The sequence below is a fragment of the Mixophyes fleayi genome, chromosome 2 (assembly GCF_038048845.1).
Source record: "Mixophyes fleayi isolate aMixFle1 chromosome 2, aMixFle1.hap1, whole genome shotgun sequence".
Taxonomy (NCBI): domain Eukaryota; kingdom Metazoa; phylum Chordata; class Amphibia; order Anura; family Limnodynastidae; genus Mixophyes; species Mixophyes fleayi.
Window position 1 is genome coordinate 362,659,324 of NC_134403.1, and position 22,563 is coordinate 362,681,886.

The 22,563-nt window shown below is 43.6% G+C and overlaps 1 protein-coding gene across 2 annotated transcripts in view; it reads left to right on the plus strand.

The window, feature by feature from the left end:
• Positions 1 to 2,466, plus strand: part of FAM3B (FAM3 metabolism regulating signaling molecule B) — a 52,939-nt gene extending 50,473 nt beyond the window's left edge. For both annotated transcript variants that reach the window (XM_075197275.1, XM_075197276.1), the window contains exon 8: positions 1,764 to 2,466. In XM_075197275.1, coding sequence (XP_075053376.1) covers positions 1,764 to 1,847 — 84 coding nt within the window. In that variant the 3' untranslated portion in view covers positions 1,848 to 2,466. The remainder of the gene's footprint in view (positions 1 to 1,763) is intronic.
• Positions 2,467 to 22,563: the final 20,097 nt, after the last annotated feature.

Genomic DNA, 22,563 nt, shown 5'->3' on the forward strand with positions numbered 1-22,563 from the left:
GTATACGGTGGTATGCCATATCGCCATATACACACATACATATACACAGTGGTGGAAATGGGGGGGTATACGGTGGTATGCCATACCACCATATACACACATACATTATACACAGTGGTGGAAATGGGGGGGTATACGGTGGTATGCCATACCGCCATATACACACATACATATACACAGTGATGGAAATGGGGGGGTATATGGTGGTATGCCATACCGCCATATACACACATACATATACACAGTGGTGGAAATGGGGGGGTATATGGTGGTATGCCATACCGCCATATACACACATACATATACACAGTGGTGGAAATGGGGGGGTATACGGTGGTATGCCATACCACCATATACACACATACATATACACAGTGGTGGAAATGGGGGGGTATACGGTGGTATGCCATATCGCCATATACACACATACATATACACAGTGGTGGAAATGGGGGGGTATATGGTGGTATGCCATACCGCCATATACACACATACATATACACAGTGGTGGAAATGGGGGGGTATATGGTGGTATGCCATACCGCCATATACACACATACATATACACAGTGGTGGAAATGGGGGGGTATACGGTGGTATGCCATATCGCCATATACACACATACATATACACAGTGGTGGAAATGGGAATTATTTTTTTTAAAAATAAATGTAGTACACGAAGGATCTAGTGAATAAGAATAGTTTATCATCATCCATCATCATCATTTATTTATGTAGCGCCACTGATTCCGCAGCACTGTACAGAGAACTCATTCACATCAGTCCCTGCCCCATTGGAGCTTACGGTCTAAATTCCCTAACACACACACACAGAGAGACTAGGGTCAATTTTGATAGCAGCCGATTAACCTACTAGTATGTTTTTGGAATGTGGGAGGAAACCAGAGCACCCGGAGGAAACCCACGCAAACACAGGGAGAACATACAAACTCCACACAGATAAGGCCTTGGTTGGGAATTGAACTCACGACCCCAGCGCTGTGAGGCAGAAGTGCTAACCACTGAGCCACCGTAGTATATTGAACGTCGGGTCAAAATTTATAAAGACATTGCTCTAGAGCTTAAACAGAATCCAATTATTTGTTGAAATCTGGTACATGAGGATGCATTGAGCATTTCTATACTCTGGAGTTATCACAGGTCCTGCAGGACGTTCATAGTGACTAGTGAGTCAGGAGTCACTTTGTCCATTAGGCAGAAATGTATGATCAGTTTCATCTCTTGAAAGGGTTATAGACTTTTCCAACAAAAAGAATCAACAGTTTAGTGGTAAAACCAGGCATTTACTCGCGTTAGATAGAGTACTTCTGTATTCCCGTCTCTAACTCTGGATGACCATGTTAAGTCTTGTAGATCAAGCATAGAAGAAAAGCCACATATTGCGCTATTATATCCAATGCAACCCAACCATATGGCATCCCACTATATCTGTGAGCAATCTGTCAACACACACGGTTGATCGTTGATAAACCGTGAATGCCTACACTTCCAACGAACCCGGGAACACTGTAAACCCAGAGAGGGGTGTTATCGCAGTACTTGTTTTTCTGTTCTACCCAAATCTGATACAATAGAAATTCTATTTAACCATTGTTTTGTAACCTGTATATGGGACAACAATATTTTCAATATGATTATCAAATTAACCAACCAGGCCACACAGTGTGTGTATACCTTACACCTGCTGTATATAACAACAATTGGAAATCTGAAATGTTGTTTCTGTTTTGTCCACTGCAGATCATCCACTCGGACAATTCCAAGAACCGATACGGCGGATGGCCAGCGGAAATCCAAATCGACGGCTGCCTACCAAAAAATTAAAATTTAAACTCCTATCAGATGTTTGCTGAACGTTTAAAATCTAGAAAATGACTACAGAAAACAGAAACGCAAAGGAATGAGATCTGTGAAGATTTGAGCAAGACAGATCTCAAATATTCTTGTATATTCTATGGACTGACAAAGAAAAGACTTTTTTTTATTATTTTTTTTTGAATTTGCAAACCACAGGGATTTTGTGAAGAAATATCTAACTTTCTAATACGTCTGGTATTTTGTACAATATAAGATCTCGCCAATAGTTTAGGCTTGTTTACGAGTTTGTATGTTTATATGTAAATTTAGTGAAGACGTTCTCCATACTGACTAAATATTGTGTCTGGAAACCGTGCTGAACTTTTTTTTTAACTGTAAGGGTGACGTCCCACGGCCGTGTAATCACTCCAAACTGATTCATTTATATGCATAAAATAGAGGAGATGTCCCATGAAAACTTTAATCACTCAAGTGGTATTTAAAATGTAGACAACAGTGATTTAAGGTAATCAATAAATACTCTAATTCTTTTCTATGCATTTGCTCTTTTTCCATTACAAGCACAGTAGTGTGACAGTATTGAACTTTGAGGTCGAGTAATTGCACCAATTGAAGCTTTATTAAATCTTTTTCCTTTGTGTATTAAACAGCAGTATAGTGAAGCATTGCTTATTCAACTAACTAATAAAGAGCTCCGATGATACCCCAAGCCCAATGCAAACAAGTTACTTTCTCATACCATAATTTAACAAATCACAAATAACAAGGGGCAGCCAACATGTAGTAATTGTAATATAGTAAAAAGTTTTTCAATAAAGATAGGGAGGCTGCCTACTAAAGAATAGATAGACTAATACCACTTTCATACTGCTGCCCCGGCAATATCCCAGGTTGTTAACCCGGGATATTGCCGGGGCACAGGGCAGTAAAGATAACAAGAATCCCGGGTCGAGCGGGTTCATACTGCACCTGCCCGACCCGGGTTTTAGTGAAAAAAAAGATTTTAATTACTAAAAAATACAAAACAAATGTGTACTTAACTTATTTTCAGCCAGCGGTGTCTCCGGTGCGTTGCCGGCTGTCAGGGGGATCTCTGGGTACTAAAATGACGTCATTTCTAGTCCATTAGAAATGACGTCATTTTAGTACCCAGAGGTTTCCCTGACAGCCGACAACGCACCGGAGACACCGCTGGCTGAAAATAAGTTAAGTAAACATTTCTTATGTATTTTTTATTAATTAAAATCTTTTTTGTCTACTTCACAATTTTTTTTTTACAGTATGAATGGTGAGACCCGGGAATTACACGGGTTGCACCATTCATACTGCAGGCGAGCGGGGTCCAACACGGGAACTACCCCTCGCAAAATCCCGGGTCTAAGTCCCGGGATTTTAGACCCGGGATTTTGTGGTTGGACTATTCATACTGCACCAGTATGAATGGGGTATTAGCTGATTTTAATTCGTTGACATGCAGGGGTAAGAATCCAGCAGACCCAGGATCAAGATCTGAGGACTCGTCATGGACCTTCCTAATCAAATCCACTCAGAAATCAAATAATGCACTATGTTGAGCACCCCTCGTTCTTTGCGATTTCTTCTTTAGGTTCTGTAGCCCCCAAACAATCTGGAGACAGTCCTAGGTTCTTATTATCTATATGACACGTGAGAGGCTGTCCGTTGCCCATAGGAATCATTTCTAAGTGCCATACGCCTTAGATATTCTGTATGCCAATTATTTCCAATTTCATTTATTAATTTATCAAACTGGCAATTAAACATTGTTTGTAAATTCAAAAATCAGCCAGCCCTTACCGTCCCTGGGGCTCCTAGGATCCCTAGCAACTCAGAGTAGGCCACAGTGGAGCTTTATGTTGCACCCACCTCCCGGTCTCTAGGACTCAAAAGTACCATCATGGAGACATTGTCCAACATCTCCTTTTGCTCCAGAAAGTGTTATAAGATTGGTGCTTGTGACTACATCATGTACTACAGCAGGCACAGAGGAAGTTTGTGGCCAAACAGACCTGGATCTCACGCTGTTCCAGAAGGAGAGGGCAGCTCTTCAGGAAGGTGTGCGAAAGATCAGAACTTTGTTTTCCCAGATGATGTCGTTGATACCGAAGATAAGGAGGGAGATAATACTGAGGTCTTCGTGGCTGTGTTTGAGAGAGTGGCCTCGACCCAGGCCTGTCATGAGAGTTTCTGGACAACACACCTGGAACCCCTGCCAGTAGCCTATGCACACGTGGCCTAAGAGGCCGTGGCAGCCAAAGTTGCTTGTGAGTATCAAAGGGTCAAATCGGATATATTCGACAGTCTTTCTCACCCCAGAATTGCTTCAGAGATGATTTTATTTCTATGCCTGAAAGGCCTGAGGCCCTTGTATGACCACTGTGCAATTATTCTAACAAATTACTCGGGCCATAGGATGGAGTGATCCAGCACACCATCCCCAACTCAATGTTCCTGCATGGACTTGTCATGGTCTCATCAAGAAAAAGCTGCAAGAGAAGAACAGGCCAGTCCTCTGTTAATATGGCTCTTGGCATATCTCCTGTATTGACCTTAACGGCCCAAAGCAAACCTCAGAAACAAAGGAGCAAGAAAGATTTTTTTCTCTGTGCCCAGGTTTCTGTATTCCAGCGTCCTCTACCTGTCATTTAGATCAGGAGTGGGAAATGCAAGGCGTTTGGGCGGTGGAGAAAAGGAGCATTCTGATGCCAGTTTTCCTCAGATGGACTGCTCCTTTGCAGATGTCTTTACTCCTGTTACAGGTACTGGTCCCATTTCAGGGGAAAGTCAGATGGGTGCTAAAATTTGGTGCCCGTCTCAGAGTGGCTCATGGGGAAGTTCCTGCCTTGGGTAAAGCATATGGCTATGAATGGTCATTAAGAGATGTAGAAGGTACCCTTGTTTTATTTTGCAAACTTAAATTTTGTATAGAAAAAAATCAGTATATTCATATATTAACACCTCCCCCGCACTGTTCAATTGGGGAGAGATAAAACAGTTGAAAGAATAACAGCCCTTCTTTGGCCCAGGGTTTATGCTGAAGTGGGTAGACTTGGTGCTCAGTGCACCGGCCTCCGCTTCCACTTATCCCCCTTCCTCTAGCTAGGGTTTATTTGAAAGGTAGGGTAGAATTAGTGGATCTAATTCTAAGAGGTAAAAATTCATATTGGCTGTACTGTAGGCTCTATGATACCAGGTACAGAAACAAACTGGTAGAACTTTTTATTAAATTTATTTTATTCAAGGTCAAACAATCATACAAAAGATTGAATTGATAACATAGGTCCATGATAATCTTGAAAATATATGACATACTTATCATAAAAAACAAAAGTAACAAAAGTATAACAACAAGTCTTTGAGCTTAGAGGTCACTAGGAGATGTCAACCAGGGTTTTTGGAGAACTGAAGGCAAGAAGGGGTAGAAAAAGGAATTGGGGGAGATGAGGCCCAGGGGGAAGGTCGCTAAATAAAGCAGTTATGTAAGTGATGGAGGATAGTTATAAAGAAAAGAGCAAGTTTAATGCTATTATATGATTACTAGGATTTCCAGATCTTGAAAAATTACTTTGCCAGGTTATTGATAAATAACTGCCATATGCTGTCTAAGTGGTAGCTGAAATTAAGTGATGCAAGATTTGGCGTATGTCATAAACGGAGTCTAAGTGAAGCAATTAATACTGGAATGAGTGGAAGGTTGATTTGCATGACAGAACATATCAAGTTTTTCAATGCAGACCAGTTCCCCGAAGAACAGAACCTGTTGATAGGCAAAACATCCAGCATCTATCAGAAGTATCGGGAATAATTTTGCTTAATCTAGTGGGACAATATGCATTTTCCTTAATCTTCTAGAGCTGGAAGAGGTGTGCTCCTAGACTTCAGTTCATGAGGAACCCTGTTGGGAACACAGGTAAAGACAACTCTGAATACAAAGTGGAGATAAGTCCTTAGGTAGAGGCGGGCCCGGCGCTCCCATTAAGCAAGGTTAGGCACTTGCCTAGTGCGCCGGGCTCTGGAGGGCGCCTGTAGGGCGCCACAGAACTGGAAATTAATTTTAAAACTGTGCGGCGACCGCTGACCATACCTGTCACGGCCGCCGCACAGCATTCAGATGCACGGGGAGGGTGGGAAGAGGCTATTGCTCACCACCGCCGCCTCTCTGCTCCGTCTCCTCCCCTCCACTTACTAGTGTCAGTGAGTGGAGGGGAGGAGACGGAGCAGAGAGGCGGTGGTGGTGAGACAAGGTAAGAAAAGACGGGGTGAGGGGGGAGGAGGGCGCCGATTTTTGCGGGGGGGGGGGGGGGAGAGTGCGCCGATTTTGCCTAGGGCGCCATGAACCCTAGCACCGGCCCTGGGTAGAGGCCTTACTCTTAGAGTGATTTAAACATTATAAGGGGCCTTATCTTTAGATGGGGCCCATGCGGAGTAGGGTACATGATTGCGACAGTGGAAATGTTTGCATGCTAAATGCCGAAACTTCCATTATACTGACAGGTTAACAATGTCAACAGTGTGATTGGCGACATGCACAATGTCGCCAATCAGAATGTTGACATTAAAAGACCAATGCCGTCTGGTCCGGCTATAACTGGTGGAACCGCCAGCATTGGTCTTTTAATGTTGACATTGTGATTGGCTACACTGTGCACGTCGCCAATCAAACTAGACATTGTTAAGCTGTCAGCATAATGGAAGTGTCTACATTTAGCCTGCCGACATTTCCACTGTTGCAGTTATGACCACCAACGTCCATGTGATACATGGAAATTCCTAATCTATAAAAATGTTTATGTAGATATTCAGTGAGATCTGTATGTCTGCTTGACTAGGTTTAGCAATTTAAATCATTATCAAATCTAACACCACCCGCCAGCCATGGAGCGGAAAATGAGGAACTAAGGCCCGAGATAAAGGCAGGATTACCAGTAATTGGGATTAGTGGATTTGAGCATAAGCATAAAGCTTGTTGATTCAATCCCAAATTTACAAGGAGAGGATAAGCACTGGGTGGGCTTTTGCTAAATTGGAACAGGCAGAAGGGTTTAGCCATATGAAGAAGGGAAATGTTGATGGTAGTTAGATAGGATTTACTTCTATAGAGATCCACACTTTCATCGGGTGGGGGGGGGGGGGGGAATATTCCATTGGACACACTGGGCAAGCTGCAGCAGTTGGTAGTACATTTTGAAGTTTGGGTCACCTATCTTATCACCCTGGGAAGGTCAGTGTAGAATTTTATGCAAATTCTAGGGCATTTTTTGGGTGCAGATAAAGGGAGTGGGAATATGGTACATTTAAATCATCGGGGGTGCTTGAGAAAGGTATAAGAATCTGGGAGGTTGTCATCTCAATGGTGTTTGTGTCCAAACCAAGAGATCTCCAGTTTAATGATATTTTTTTGTTATTTGCACAACAAGATTTCTAAGATTTTTGGACATGCTATCTAAATGGAAACTGAGATTCTGGGTGGATTTAATTTGGGGGATGAGGTAAAAGTCCAAGTCCTATGTCTTTTGGGTGTTGATTTTGTTCCCTTGAGAGCAAGTTGTGGTTCTCAATTGTCATCAGAAGTGTCGGGTGCGAGATTTGTGGCAGCGAGCAGAATGTCGTCAGCTTATAGAGTGATATTGTGCTCTTGTTTCCCTGATTGGATGCTGGTAATGTTATTATTACAGAGGAAGCTTAATGCAATAGTTTCAATGACCAAAACAAAAATAAGAGGGGAAGGGGACAGCCTTGACTTGTGCCATTAGTGTTTTAAAAATAGCTTGAGGCAACGCCATTTGCCACATCGTAGCGGAAGGTGTGCGATACAGCACCAAGATACCAGTGAGGAATTTTTCAGAAAAGTCTGTATGTGATAATGACCAAACCATGAGGGGCCAGAGCTAACAGGGGAGAAATTCTCTCCTGTTATAGAGTAAAGGAGATTGATTGTTTAATATTCTCTGGGGCTTGGTGGCCTGGGACAAAGCAACGTGAATTAAGGGGGAGGAGATGGACATTTAACCAGATGCAAAAAATATTAGATGTGTGTTTAATAGAAAGCTAGGTCTGTAATTGGTGCAATAAGCGTGGTCTGTCCCAAGTTGAGATAGCGACGATGCCAGTGGGGTGATCACTGAGTCAAAAGATGCCCCCTGTAGGATGTAATTAAATAGGTCGGTAAGTTTTGGTGGGAGTATGGCAGAGAATTTCTTATTGTGTTAAGAGGTGAGGCTCTCTGAGCCTGGAGCAGAGGAGGTTTTTAAACAGTTTAGTTGCTTTAAAAGACAAAACAATCTTGCTACCATGACAGAACAAAACAGAATGACAAAAAGTTTAGTTGCTTTAGTTGTACCATCAATCAGCCCTATCTGAAATTTTAGGTGAGGTTGGATGGAGGTTAGGTTGTCATAATAATTTTAAAATTCTTTAGCAATGTCTCTCAGATCATAAATAGGTGAATTACTGTTTTCTCGTCTGGTCTCCCCAGTCAGGCCGCGAGCTCTTTTCTGTGGAAGTGTGTTGGCAAGCATTGTGTCAGCTTTATCAACTTTATTGTAGAAGTGCTTTTGCAACTTTTTCAAGGTAGAAGTAGCCCTTATGGAGAGTAAAGTGTTCAGCTGGCCTTTTGTCATGTCTAGCTGAGTGAAGAGATCATAAGGAGGACAAGTGCTAGGCTGGTTTCAAGAGTGGCTGCCACGGTGATACTTATCAATTTTCCGTATGTATAACTGCTTTGGAAATGGTGTCTTACTGGATTTATTCGACCTGATTCATCTTCAGATGGAAGTCCCTTTACATGCCATATCTTGTGTGAAATAGCTCAGCAATGGATTTTGACCCATTTACATTGATGGGATCTTCAGTGACATCTAATTGCTGGTGGTGGAGTATAATTACTAGATGTTCTGAAAGTGATGTTAGAAGGAATCAACCTGGACTTGGGGTGAGGGGGGGGGGGGGATGGAGGATCTAGTGGGAGACCCCCGAGGAGTCAGAACCCTTACTGTGGAAGACATGATCTTGGTAATTACTTATTGTGATGAATATTCAAAAATAAACAAGGGTGCTTAGGGGTTGAGGTAGTCTTTTGATTGGGTCCTGATGAGCTTGCTCAAAAGGCACCTAGCTAATGTAGGGAGTTCACATGTTTAGATTGTGCCAGAGGTGGGAGGGAGAGGAACAAATAAGGAGACTATTATGAGAAGATCTGTAAGAGAGAAACATTCTGTTGTTTATCTAAATTTCACTTAACATTCAAAATTCCAGTAGGTCAAGGAAAAATAATAAAAAAATAATAAACACATGTCAAGAGTACGATGTTCTACAATGTGGTGAATCATGGACAATGTAATTTATGGGCAAGCAATCCACTAAACTTCAAAGTTAAGCAGAGAAATGTTCAATGAAAGTATATTGATAACTAATGTCAAACTTGAATCATTTCTGACAGGGCAGAAGTAAATCCTGAGGATAAATATTGCCAAACAGTTGTAATTCCTCAGTGGCGGAATGCATCATTAGAAGATGTTCGTGTCCAATGGTAGGCACTCACCAGATGAAGTTGGAAGGAGAACACATGTAAATATTGTTGACAACTAACTCTGAATAGCATAACTTATGGACTAAGACTGTCCAGACAACAAGAGGCATAATGTAACTAATATGAAAGACAACAAAAAGAAAACATGGGGAACCTTTAAGCAAATGATCCTTCATGTTGGAGTTTTCCAAATAGGTGTGAGCAGAGCCTTAGAATAAAATCAGCCAGACAGTGATAAGCTTTGCTGAAGGAATGGTTCACAAATGGAGCCCTGTGGTCTAATTTATGAACTCAACATATAAGGTTAGGCAGTAAGTTTTCTTCCCATGACAGGTCAAAAGAACACTTCTAAGGCAAGCAGGAAGAGCAAGCTTGAGAGGTGTCTAGTCTGTCAGGTAGACTGAGTGCTTATCATGGGGTGGGATTCTGCGCTCTGCCATTCTGAGGAGGGGGTTTGGCTGGAGGAGGGTCAGGGGAAGAGGGTTCTGGGAGGATATCCAGCTTGGAGAGGAGCGTTTGGCCTTGTTCCAGTGTTTGCAAACAGCACTGTGCTCTCTTAAGTACTGGAAAGGGAAGCACCAATTTAACTCAAAATTATTTAGTCAAAGTCTTAGTGATTGATTGTAGGACCCTCCTTTTTAGAATTGAAGGAGTGAGACACTGGAAGACTTCTATTTGGGCATTTTGGAAGTCCACATAGGGATATCTTGACTTGTCAATAATGTAAATAATGAAGTCTCACAATGACATCTTGTGGATTTTGCCCTAGCCTGAAAACTCTATGAGCTCTGTCCATTATCAGCTTGATGTCTGAAGCATCGGGGTGGATTTGTTAGAAGAGATTGGTAAGAAAATTTGGTAGAGCTGAGGGATCTGAATATTCAGGAATGATGTGAATCCTTATATTATTGCAACAAGACCTATTTTCAGGATCTTTGTACATTTCTTTTAGCCTTTCAAGTTCCAAATGGATACTTGAAAGCTTGTGTCTGGCTGACTTCGACAGAGTTCGTAGGCTTTATTTTCTAGAGCATCTGTTCTGTTGCTGGGAGAAGGAATTTCACCACCTTCCCTCAAAATATTTTCAATAACACCACAATTTCCTCAGTCTTCCAAGCCTGCTACCTTGGTGTCACTCTTGACTCTGTCCTCTGCTTTATTCCTCTCTCTCTCAGTCTCAGTCTTAAACTCTCTCCCAGTCCTGTTGACTCCACCTTAGAAACATTACCAGAATATGCCCTTTTCTTATCCAACATGCTACCCAAACTCTTATCTATTTTCCCATCATCTCCCATCTTGAATACTGCAACCTCCTGCTATTTGGCATTCCAGACACCCATATACCCACAATGTTCTTGTCACTCTCCAGTCTCCGTACCATTGGTCACACAGAAACAGGGGTAGTAGTTTTCTTCACTCTCCAGTCACATTGCTCTTTGCCATCGATCTGGATTCACATCAGTCCACAGAATACCAGGAGCACCAAGCAGCTGCTGGCACCAGTCATGATGATAGTAATCCCTCTATGTCATCTGCTAAAGCTATGTTCAGGTGCATAGTGGTTTTAAGTCAGGGAAACAAAAATGTAAAAAAAAGCTTTTACCTTGGTAAAGAAAAAAACACCTGAAATCAAGGCAAAGTTAACTACAGAAAAACATAAAATTGACAACATGCCATTTTACACACGCAGTGGTAAGGAAAGAATCATGCCTCTTTGTGTGAGAGCTAGTTCTGCAACTGTCAGTGGGGCATCTTCTTGTAAAGTCAGTCATGACAATGCAAGACCTTGTCATTCAGACTCAAAAAGTAGTGCCCAAATACTTTTAAGTGTTAAAGCCGAGCTGGAATAAAACAGGCATTAGAAGAAACTGTATGTTCAGATTCAGAGAGTCTATCCACGAGTGCTCTGTGTAAGCCTTAACTTTCTGATACTGTACTCATACAGAAGGCTCCTTTCAGCATTTCTGCAGATGTGTGGATGAGCAGCCCAAGTATAGTCGGTGATACACAAATTGAGGATGCCACTTTGGAATTGCAACAGGATGAGGGGGATATTTGTATAGCTGATGACAGAACTAAAGAGGATGTTAATGACGATGGTTGTTTGTGTAAGTCCTGCACCAGTGGAAGCAGTTCTTGCCAGTGAAAAGAAGAAGGCCATTGTCATGCCTGGGCATAAGACCAAAAAATCCACCTCTTATGTGTGGAATTATTTTTACCCAATGTATAGCCATTTGTAGCATTTGTAAAGCCACAGTGAGTAGTGGTAGGGACGTTAACCATCTAGGAACCTCATCCATGTTACGCCATTGAAGAGAGTTCTTGGGAAGCTTTTGCGAAAAACAGAAACTTATGCTAAAAAAATAAAAACATTCCAGCATTAGCTAGCTCCCTTCTCTCGCCTAGATCCCAGCAGCTGCAATCTATACCCACAACACCGTTCTCATCAATATCCTCTCTAGCGATAGAAGTTAGTCCTGCATCCAAGTTTCTGAGGCTAGATGACTCCTTCATTATCCTGGATTCCTCAGAAGAATTCTTTAACGTTAGTCACCATGTTGCTGCTGCTGGGGGTGGATCTTCATCCCAGAAGCAGACCAATAAGAAGACTACTAGTAGTTTACAACAATTGACTATTAAACAATCCTTTGCAAGAGGAAGCAAGTATGAAAGCTGTCACCCAGTCACAAAGCAAGATCACAGACGCCATAGCGACTATGCTAGTGTTAGGAACCCCTCCAGCCGGCACAACACAACCCGGAGTCTACTCTGCCAATCAGGTGTTCACTGGAGCCCCTGATGGTGGGGACAGACTGGGCTGCAGACTGACAGAGGGTCGTGAAGTGTGTACCGGCTGGGGAGAACCCAGGCAAACGGAGTGAAGTCCAAGCAGAGATCAAGGGCCGGCAGCAGATAGCAATTCCAATAAACAAGCCGAGGTCAAGGGTCATGAGCAGACGGGAAGTTCGGTAAACAAGCCAGAGGTCAAGGTCACGAGAAACACAGGCAGGGGCCAAATCCAGGCAAAGGGTCATACACGGGTAATCAGCAGAATATTCAACGGACAGGAACAAGGCACAGAGCAGGTCAGCAGACTGGCAACAGAAGCTATAACCGGCAGTGAGTCTGCAGACCTCACTGCCTTTAATACAGACATAGACCAATCAGGGCTTGCCCCTGGGAGATACACACCTGCAGACTAATTGCCTGCCATACCAACAGGCCAATCAGGGCTTATCCCTGAGGAATACAGTTGCAGGCTAATGCCTGTTAATTCAACATAGGCTGCAGCTAATTACTGGCCTCACGAATGCGCGTGCGCGCCCGGCTTCCTATACTGCCGGGGCGCCTTGGCAACGGTCGGCAGTTGGGCGGAAGTGACGTCCCGGTCATCATGGTGATGGCCGGGAGGCCGGGGAACATAGGAAGCGAGCCGCGGCAGCTGTGAGTACCGCCGTGGCTCGTGACAGTACCCCCCCCCTTGAGGAGGGGTTAAGGAACCCCGACACCCAGGTTTCTTAGGAAATCTATGGACAAATTCCTTCAAATGTCTTGAAGCGTACAGTCATCTTCGCGGGACCCAGGACTGCTCCTCTAGCCCACGATTCTTCCACTGTACTAGGATGTTCACCTGACCCTGCACTCTTTTAGAGACTAGAATCTTCTGGACAACAAATTTTTGTGGTATGTTCCTATTTCTCACAGAAAAACCTGAAGGCTGGGATTGATTCAGGTATAATACTGGCTTAAATAGAGAACAATGAAATGTGTTGGGGATCCTTAGTGAGCCAGGAATCTTCAATCTGAAGGCTACCGGATTAATCTGCTTGGTAATCATGAACGGACCAATAAATTTAGGCCCCAGCTTCTTAAAAGGCTGTCTGAGCCTAATATTTCGAGTAGAAAGCCCCACTTTCTGGCCCACTTTGAATGAGCAGGTGGTACGGTGGCGATCCGAATTTTTTTTAGCAGACAATGAGGACCTTTTTAAGGAGGACTGAACTTTCTTCCAGATTACTTTGAGATCAGCGGCTGTGGAACGAATCTTCGGGATACCAGCAGATTTGAGAGAATATAGAGAATTGGACCTGGGATGAAAACCGAAATTACAGTAGAACGGGGAAGTTTGAGTAGATGAATGAGATGAGTTATTGTAGGCAAACTCTGCCCAGGGCAGCAAAAAGAACCAGTTGTCATGAAATTCTGAAGTATAACATCGTAGGAACTGTTCAAGAGACTGGTTAACCCTTTCAGTTTGCCCATTAGACTGAGGGTGGTATGAAGATGACAGACTGATCTTGATTCCGAGAAGGGTACAGAAGGATTTCCAGAATTGTGCTATGAATTGTGAACCACGATCAGAAACGATATCAGAAGGAAGTCCATGGAGACGTAAAATATGTTGGATGAAGAGAATGGCCAGATCTCGAGCGGTAGGAAGCCTGGTTAGTGGAATGAAGTGTGCCATTTTGCTGAAGCGGTCTACCACGACCCAAATGGTATTGTGTCCCATAGAGGGTGGCAACTGAACAATAAAGTCCATGGACAAATGTGTCCAAGGTTTTGCAGGAATGGCCAATGGAACCAACTGACCTACCGGGCGAGTCCTGGGAATTTTGTTCCTGGCACAAACCTCACAAGAGAGGACGTGACTCTTGACGTCAGCAGACAAAGATGGCCACCATACAGTGCGGGAAAGGATTTCCAATGTTTTGAAAACTCCAGGATGTCCAGCAGTCTGATTATCGTGTGCTTCATCAAGGACCGCTTTCCTTAGATTAACTGGGACAAACAAGCATCCTACTGGAGTATTATCAGGAGCTAGTCTTTGAAACCTTTTTTAGGGCACAACTCAGGTCTTGAGTTAACCCAGCATGGATCATAGACAAGGGAACAAAAGGCTCCGGACTAGTAACTGGAGCATGGTGTGCCAGGAAGCTTCTGGACAGGGCGTCTGCCCGGACATTTTTAGAACCTGTACGGTAGGTGATTACAAAGTTAAAACAGGTGAAAAACAGCGACCAATGAGCCTGCCGGGGGTTCAGTCGTTTGGCCGACTGTATATACTGCAGATTCTTATGATCCGTTATAACAGAGATCTGGTGTGCAGCGCCTTCTAACCAATGTCGCCATTCCTCAAAGGCCCATTTGATTGCCAACAGCTCTCGGTTTTCCACATCATAGTTGGTTTCCGCTGAACAGAACTGACGGGAAAAGTAGGCACATGGATGTAAGCGGTGAGTATGGAAATCTTTCTGTGACAAGATGGCACCAGCACCAACGTCAGAGGCATCAACTTCAAGAATAAACGGTACCTTAGGATCTGGATGTCTAAGGACCTGAGCAGACACAAAGGCTTTCTTCAGGGTTTCAAATGCAGTTATTGCCTTGGGTGACCAGTTAGCTGGATCGCTTCCTTTGTGAGTCAAAGTGACAATAGGAGCCACAATATCAGAAAAGCCGCAAATAAATCTTCTATAATAATTGGCGAATCCCAGGAATCTCTGGACCGCCTTGAGGTTATTCGGTTGTACCCAGTCCAGGATAGCTTGGACCTTGGTTGGGTGCATGGAGAATCCTTCTGAGGAGATTATATAACCTAGAAAGGACACCTTCTGAACCTCAAATTCGCATTTTTCAAATTTAGCATAGAGATGGTGTTCTTGCAATTTTTGTAGGACTTGTCTGATATGACCCTGATGTACTGATAATGACTCCGAATATATGAGGATGTCGTCCAAGTAGACAACAACGAAATTTCCAAGGAACTCACGTAGCACCTCATTAATCAGGTCCTGGAATACTGCAGGCGCGTTACTAAGACCAAACGGCATGACCAGATATTCGTAGTGGCCAGAAAGCGTATTGAATGCCATCTCCCACTCATCACCTGCTCTTATACATATGAGGTTATATGCACCACGAAGATCGATTTTTGTGAAGATTGTTGCACCTCTTAGTTGATCAAATAGTACGGAGATGAGAGGAAGGGGATAGGTGTTCTTGACTGTAATGAGATTCAGCCCTCGGTAGTCGATACAGGGTCTTAGTCCTCCATCTTTTTTTGATACAAAGAAGCATCCTGCTCCTACTGGAGATTTGGATGGCCTAATGAAGCCTTTCTCCAGGTTTTCATCAATGTATTCCTGCATGGATTTGGTCTCTGGACCAGAGAGGGAGTACAAGCGACCCTTGGGTAACTTAGAACCAGGAATAAGCTTGATGGCACAGTCAAAGTCACGGTGCGGTGGTAAAGTATCAGCAGCCTTTTTGGAGAACACATCCCAGAAGTCATGATATTGTGAGGGAAGCTGCTCCAGAATAGACTGAATCACACGCAGAGGCAGTGTCAAGCAAGACTGTGTACAATAAGAGCTCCACTGGACAATTTCTCCTTTTACCCAATCCATGGCAGGGTTATGATGGGAAAGCCAAGGGTGGCCCAGGATCAAAGGAACTGACGGACATTCGATAAGGAAGAAGATTATGGACTCTGAATGGAGAGTTCCAATGTTCAACTGTAGTAGCGGGGTCTCCCAGTTAATCTTGCCGCCAGTCAATGGACTCCCATCTAAGCCACATACAGTAATGGCAGATTTGAGCTTTACCATCGGAATTCCAGCAGAGCGGGCAAACCCAATGTCGAGGAAGTTGCCCGCAGCTCCACTGTCAATGAAGGCCGACAGGTCCACAGAAACAGCACTGAACGTGAGCTGTGCAGGGATCAATACAGCATTTTTTGGGGAAACAATTTGTAGACCTAGGTGAACTTTCCCCTCATTCCCTAGGCATGCTCTTTTCCAGGCTTATTAGGGCAGGAACGGGAGAAGTGGCCCTTAGTGCCACAATAGAGACATAGGCCTTGTGATTGTCTCCAGTCTCTTTCCTCAGGGGAGAGACGATACGCTCCTAATTGCATAGGCTCCTCACCATCCGTGGTAACAGGAATCAAGGCAGATGGAAGATAAGATGCCTCCTTCGCAGACTTTTGCTCCTTAATTCTCCTGTCGATTTTAATGGCGAGGTGCATCAGATCCTCCAATGAGGTAGGAGTCGGGTATTGCACCAAAGAATCTTTAATCTGTTCCAACAGACCTAGGCGAAACTGACTGCGTAAGGCAGGGTCATTCCATCCACTTTCAGGTGACCATCTACGGAATTCAGCGCAGTATTCCTCTGCCGACCGCCGGGCTTGTTTCAAGGCCCGTAGATGAGGCTCAGCGGAGGCCATTCGATCCGGGTCATCATATAGTAGACCTAATGCCTCGAAGAAAGCGTCTACTGACTGCATGGCAGGACTGGTCTGTGGCAAGGAAAAGGCCCAGGACTGGGGGTCACCCTGTAGGAGGGAAATGATAATCCCGACTCTTTGCTGCTCTGAACCGGAGGAGCGGGGTCTCAACCGAAAATAAAGCTTGCAGCTCTCCCTGAAATTCCTGAACAGCGATCTATTTCCGGAGAACCGATCCGGCAAATTCATTTTAGGTTCGCAGGTGGAACCTGGAGTGGATTGTGAGGTTTTTGCAGCTTCTTCCTGAACGGACAGACGCTCAGACAATCCCTGGATCATTTGGTATAGGGACTCAACAGGGCCCGCTAGGGCTTGCGCCGGAGACGGTTTAGTTCTGCTTCCATCCATTTCAACCTCGTCTCCGGTACATGTTTTGGGGCGGTTATAATGTTAGGAACGCCTCCAGCCGGCACAACACAACCCGGAGTCTACTCTGCCAATCAGGTGTTCACTGGAGCCCCTGATGGTGGGGACAGGTGGGCTGCAGACTGACAGAGGGTCGTGAAGTGTGTACCGGCTGGGAAGAACCCAGGCAAACGGAGTGAAGTCCAAGCAGAGATCAAGGGCCGGCAGCAGATAGCAATTCCAATAAACAAGCCGAGGTCAAGGGTCACGAGCAGACAGGAAGGTCGGTAAACAAGCCAGAGGTCAAGGTCACGAGAAACACAGGCAGAGTCCAAATCCAGGCAAAGGGTCATACACGGTTAATCAGCAGAATATTCAACGGACAGGAACAAGGCACAGAGCAGGTCAGCAGACTGGCAACAGAAGCTATAACCGGCAGTGAGGCTGCAGACCTCACTGCCTTAAATACAGACATAGACCAATCAGGGCTTGCCCCTGGGAGATACACAACTGCAGACTAATTGCCTGCCATACCAACAGGCCAATCAGGGCTTATCCCTGAGGAATACAGTTGCAGGCTAATGCCTGTTAATTCAACATAGGCTGCAGCTAATTACTGGCCTCACAAATGCGCGTGCGTGCCCGGCTTCCTATACTTCCGGGGCGCCGCGCTGCAGAGGCCTCCGACCGTTCCTTGGCAACGGTCGGCAGTTGGGCGGAACTGACGTCCCGGTCATCATGGTGACGGCCGGGACGCCCGGGAGCATAGGAAGCGAGCCGCGGCAGCTGTGAGAACCGCCGCGGCTCGTGACCGCTAGTATTAGATCTGCGTACAATATCCATTATTAATGCAGCTGGTTTTAGACAGGTAATTGAGTTCTTGTGTCCCCGTTACCAAATTCCATAACAACAGCATTTTACTAGAAAAGCTATTCCTCACCTCTACCAGAAGGTTTGTAAAAATGTAATTATAGGGGCTACAAAATACCATTCTACCCACTGTTCACTTAACCACAGATATGTGGACAAGTGGAACTGGGCAAATTAAAGATTATATGACTGTGACAGCCCACTGGGTTGGTGATTCGCCTTAACAACAGCAGCATGTTGCCAAGTACGTCACATTTTTCAGAGGCAGGCTACTCTGTGTATAACCAGCTTCACTAAGAGGCATACAGCTGATGATCTTACAAAAACTAAGGGATGCCATTGCTACATGGCTTATCCAACTTGGATTATCCTCAGGATATGTCATTTCTGATAATGCCACCAATATTGTGAGAGCATTACAGCTGGGTGAATTCCATCACATTCCCTTTTTTCTCACACAATCAACTTGGTGGTGCAGAGCTTTTTGAAAAATAACAGGGACCTGCAGGAGATGCTGTCTGTGGCACGTAACATTTCAAGACATTTCCGGCATTCTGCAACAGCATGTAGGAAATTGCAGCAGTTACAAGAACAATTTAATTGCCCTGCCACCAACTGAAGCAAGAGGTGGTAACAAGGTGAAATTCCACCCTTTATATGAATCTGAGGATGGAGGAACAGCGAAAGCCATCCACGCTTACTCCACAAGCCATGACATTGGGAAAGGAGGGGGAATGTATTTTAGTCCAGCGCAGTACTTTCTGTGTTGTGCAAGGTGCTGAACCATTCAAAGAAGTCACCTGTGAAGTGAGTTCAGACATTGCTAGCTTGAGCCAAGTGATTCCCTTAATTAAACTTGTCTTCGAAACTTGTCTTGAAATCTGATTACTATATTTTGGCGACTGTGCTTGATCCTAGGTTTAAGAGCTATGTCTTCTCTTTGTTTTCAACTGACCCAGATCTCAAGAGATGCAAGAAGCTCCTGTTGAGCAAGATGATAGCTCAAGTGGCACATAACCCGACAACGTCTCCTCCTTCAGTTTCTCAGACAACTGCTGCTTGGAAATAACTTAACTTTCCCAAGAGACCCAGGGATGATGCAGGCGACTCAGAACGACATTTTTACATCTGGTCTGGTCTACAAGAATTGACCAAAAAACGTGACACCTCTGCCGTAACTCCACCTTATCCTACTATCAACATCCAAAGGAGGGTCAAATATTATTTTAATGACAGTGTACAAATAAACACGTCACACAGACCCTTTGCATAATCGGAGGAAAAAAAGACAATTTGGAGACCCATGTACAAGTTCTCTTTGCAATACCTAAGCTGCCCACCCTCCAATGTGTCCTCGGAAAGAGTTTTCAGCACAACCGGGAACCTTGTCAGCGATCGACGTAGGAGACTACTTCCTAAAAATGTGGAAAAGATGATGTTCATCAAAATGAACTACAAATTCCAAGAAGAAGGCCTTTTCCGGCAATTACATCAAAGTACAGAGACTTCTGTAATGGTGTAGTCCATTTATTGTGCAAGGGTGATGTACACACTGATGAGAGTGAGGATGAGGCTGAGGATAATGACAAGAACATCTTGCTACTGTAGAGTTCATTAACAGCACTGTTAACTCAGGTGCCTTAAGCCCATTGTTAGATTGTTTTGTGGGGGGGCCAAACAAGCCAAGCACTTTCTCCACAAAAATGGCATTCCTTGTCACTGAAGTGCTTGGTTTGTTAAAGTGTGCATGTTCTTTTTGAGATCCAACACAAGGGTGGGTGGTGAGGGCCCAAGGACAATTTCATCTTGTACCACTTTACTTTTCTGCCACTGCTGTGTGGCATTGTTACCTAGAATTGCTATGAACTGCCGTGTGTTTGTGCTGTTGCTCTGACGATTAGATTGAAGCAGCTACAAGAACAATATAATTTGCCCTGACACCAACTTGAGCAAGAGGTGTTAACAAGGTGGAATTGTACTCTTTATATTCTTCAGAGGGTTGAGGAAGAGTGAAAAGCCATCAGTCTTAGAGTTCATTGGCTTGTTAAACTGTACCTGATACCCCTCCTGTTTCTGTGTGAGTTTGTTAAACCTTTTTAACATATTTCCCAAGGACAATTCCATCTTGCACTGTTTGACATTTTGGGCTTGGTCTATCAGCTTGTATAATTGTCGAAAATTAAGGTCTGAACTGTTTTATTAGGTCGCCAAATTCACATGGTGGACAGTATGATTAGGTAGACTATTCAAATGTGTACAGTATTTTTTATAGGGCTAGGGATATGGTTAAGGACAGGTCTAGGGACAGGGATGTAAGGATAGGAATAGGGACAGGTCTAGGGATAGAGTTATGGATAATACTGTCTACACTGGAATTGTCAACCTAATAAACTTTGTCTACATTGCACTTGATGTCCTAATAATACTTTCAAGGTCATTATATTGTCAACTTTATAACCTTGTCTACTCTGCTGCCCATCAATCATATTATGTCAATCCAACGTAAGGGTGGGTGGGAGTTCCCAAGGAGAACCCCATCTTGCACCACTTTTCTTTTCTGCCACTGCTGTGTGACAATGTTTCCTACATGTGCTAGGAACTGCCGTGTGTTTGTAACGTTGCTCTTTCGATTAGTAACCAGACAGCTCGCTGTAGTCTTACAGTTCAATGACAGCACTGTTAGCTTAGCTGCCTTAAGCCCATTGTAGCTTGTTTTGTTGGGGCTCAAACATACCAAGCACTTCAGCCACAAAAAGTGTCATTCCTTATCACTGAAGTGCTTAGTTTGTTAAACTGTATTTGCTACCCCTCCTGTTTCTGTGTGAGTTTGTAAAACATTTTTAACATATGGGTGGGTGGGATGGCCCAACGACAATTCCATCTTGCACCACATTTCTTTTCTGCCACTGCTGTATGGCAATGTTTCCTAGATATGCTTTGAACTGCCATGTGTTTGTGCCGTTGCTCCTTCGCTTAGTATCCAGCCAGCTTACTGCAGTCTTTGGTGGAAAGTGGATGAAAACAATATTGTGACCTGTGAGGTGTTCAAAATTTATTGGAAATGATTGAAAATTAGTGTTAATGAGGTTAATAATAATGTAGGAACAAAAAAAGAGCCAAATTGGGTGATTTTAGCATATTTTAGCAATTTTCCAAAATAAGACCAGATCCAAAACAAGCAACGGTGGTTTTGCCAAAACCAAAAATAAAGCACGAAGTTAAAACAGATCGAAAAACCAAAACCAAAACACGGGGGTCAGTGAACATCTGTAATATAAAACTGAAAGCATGTCTTTAGGAAGTGATATAACAGATGGCCACTAGATGGGGCTTCAACACAATGATATAAGCCAGTGCTGGATATAATGGTTTTTACATGGAGAGTAAAAGTATTAACGTGTAATACATCTGGTGAATACTTGGTGGAGCTTTTACTTATGATTCATTTATACCCATTTTTTTTATTTAATTGCTTTATGTGCAACAAACACATTCGCCATTAGGCATCTATAAAATGTAAAAAAAACAACTCTTGAATATAGCAGAAACACTCCCCATCTCATGTACAAAAAAACAAAACAATAATCTGCATCATTGGTGCAATCGCAAACAGCCAATCACAAGTAATTTGCAAGTGATGGAGAATGTAATCATCATCCGCTATCATACCTAACCACCCATAAATAACTTTCTCAGGCGTGTTTGCGTCTTTTTCCCGTTTCTCGATCTGCATCTATTCACAGTTACTACAGTAGACTTCCCCCGTTCCACCTATCCAGACACAGGTGACATAAGTGGCAGAAACATCCACATCTGCATGAGTGCTATGCATGCATCCACTGTGCACGGGCATTCAAAGAACGATTTCATGCACGATATGCAACACCAGCCTTACATAGTACTTACTCTGCATCAGCCCCATGATGAGTATAATACAGCTTAGATGTTCATCAGATGTAAATCACAGATTTCTATGGCCAACTTGTACTTATATGGTATTTCCAGTATTATGCATTCCTATACAAAGTGTAAAAATCCATGAGCTAGTTTCATGTCACAGAGGGCAAAAGTTTTCAGACTTAGATGATAAAACTTGTGATTTTCTTGCATTGCCTATATGTCAGTCCCCATCGCATAGTGATCGCTGTCACAAAAGTCCTTAACAGTAATATTCAATATTGCGCATTTTAAGCTACATTTAAGAATATAACTTATTTCACAATATGGCTGAAGTATGGTTCATAATTTTTAATTTTTTCCATTAAACCCCTCTTTGTCCCATAGAGTATAATAACTTTTGTTAACCCCTTAAAACTTTGTGTGTGGAGTTTGTATGTTCTCCCCGTGTTTGCGTGGGTTTCCTCCGGGTGCTCCGGTTTCCTCCCACACTCCAAAAACATACCGGTAGGCTAATTGGCTACTATCAAAATTGACCCTAGTCTCTCCCTCTCTGTCTGTCTCCCTCTCTGTCTGTCTGTCTGTGTGTGAGTGTATGTCTATAGTAGGGAATTTAGACTGTAAACTCCAATGGGGCAGGGACTGATGTGAATGAGTTCTCTGTACAGCGCTGTGGAATTAGTGGCGCTATATAAATAAATGATGATAAACTTTAAATTTATGCTATGGCTGAAGATGATTTGTCTCATAAACGAGAGATACAACATTTGTCA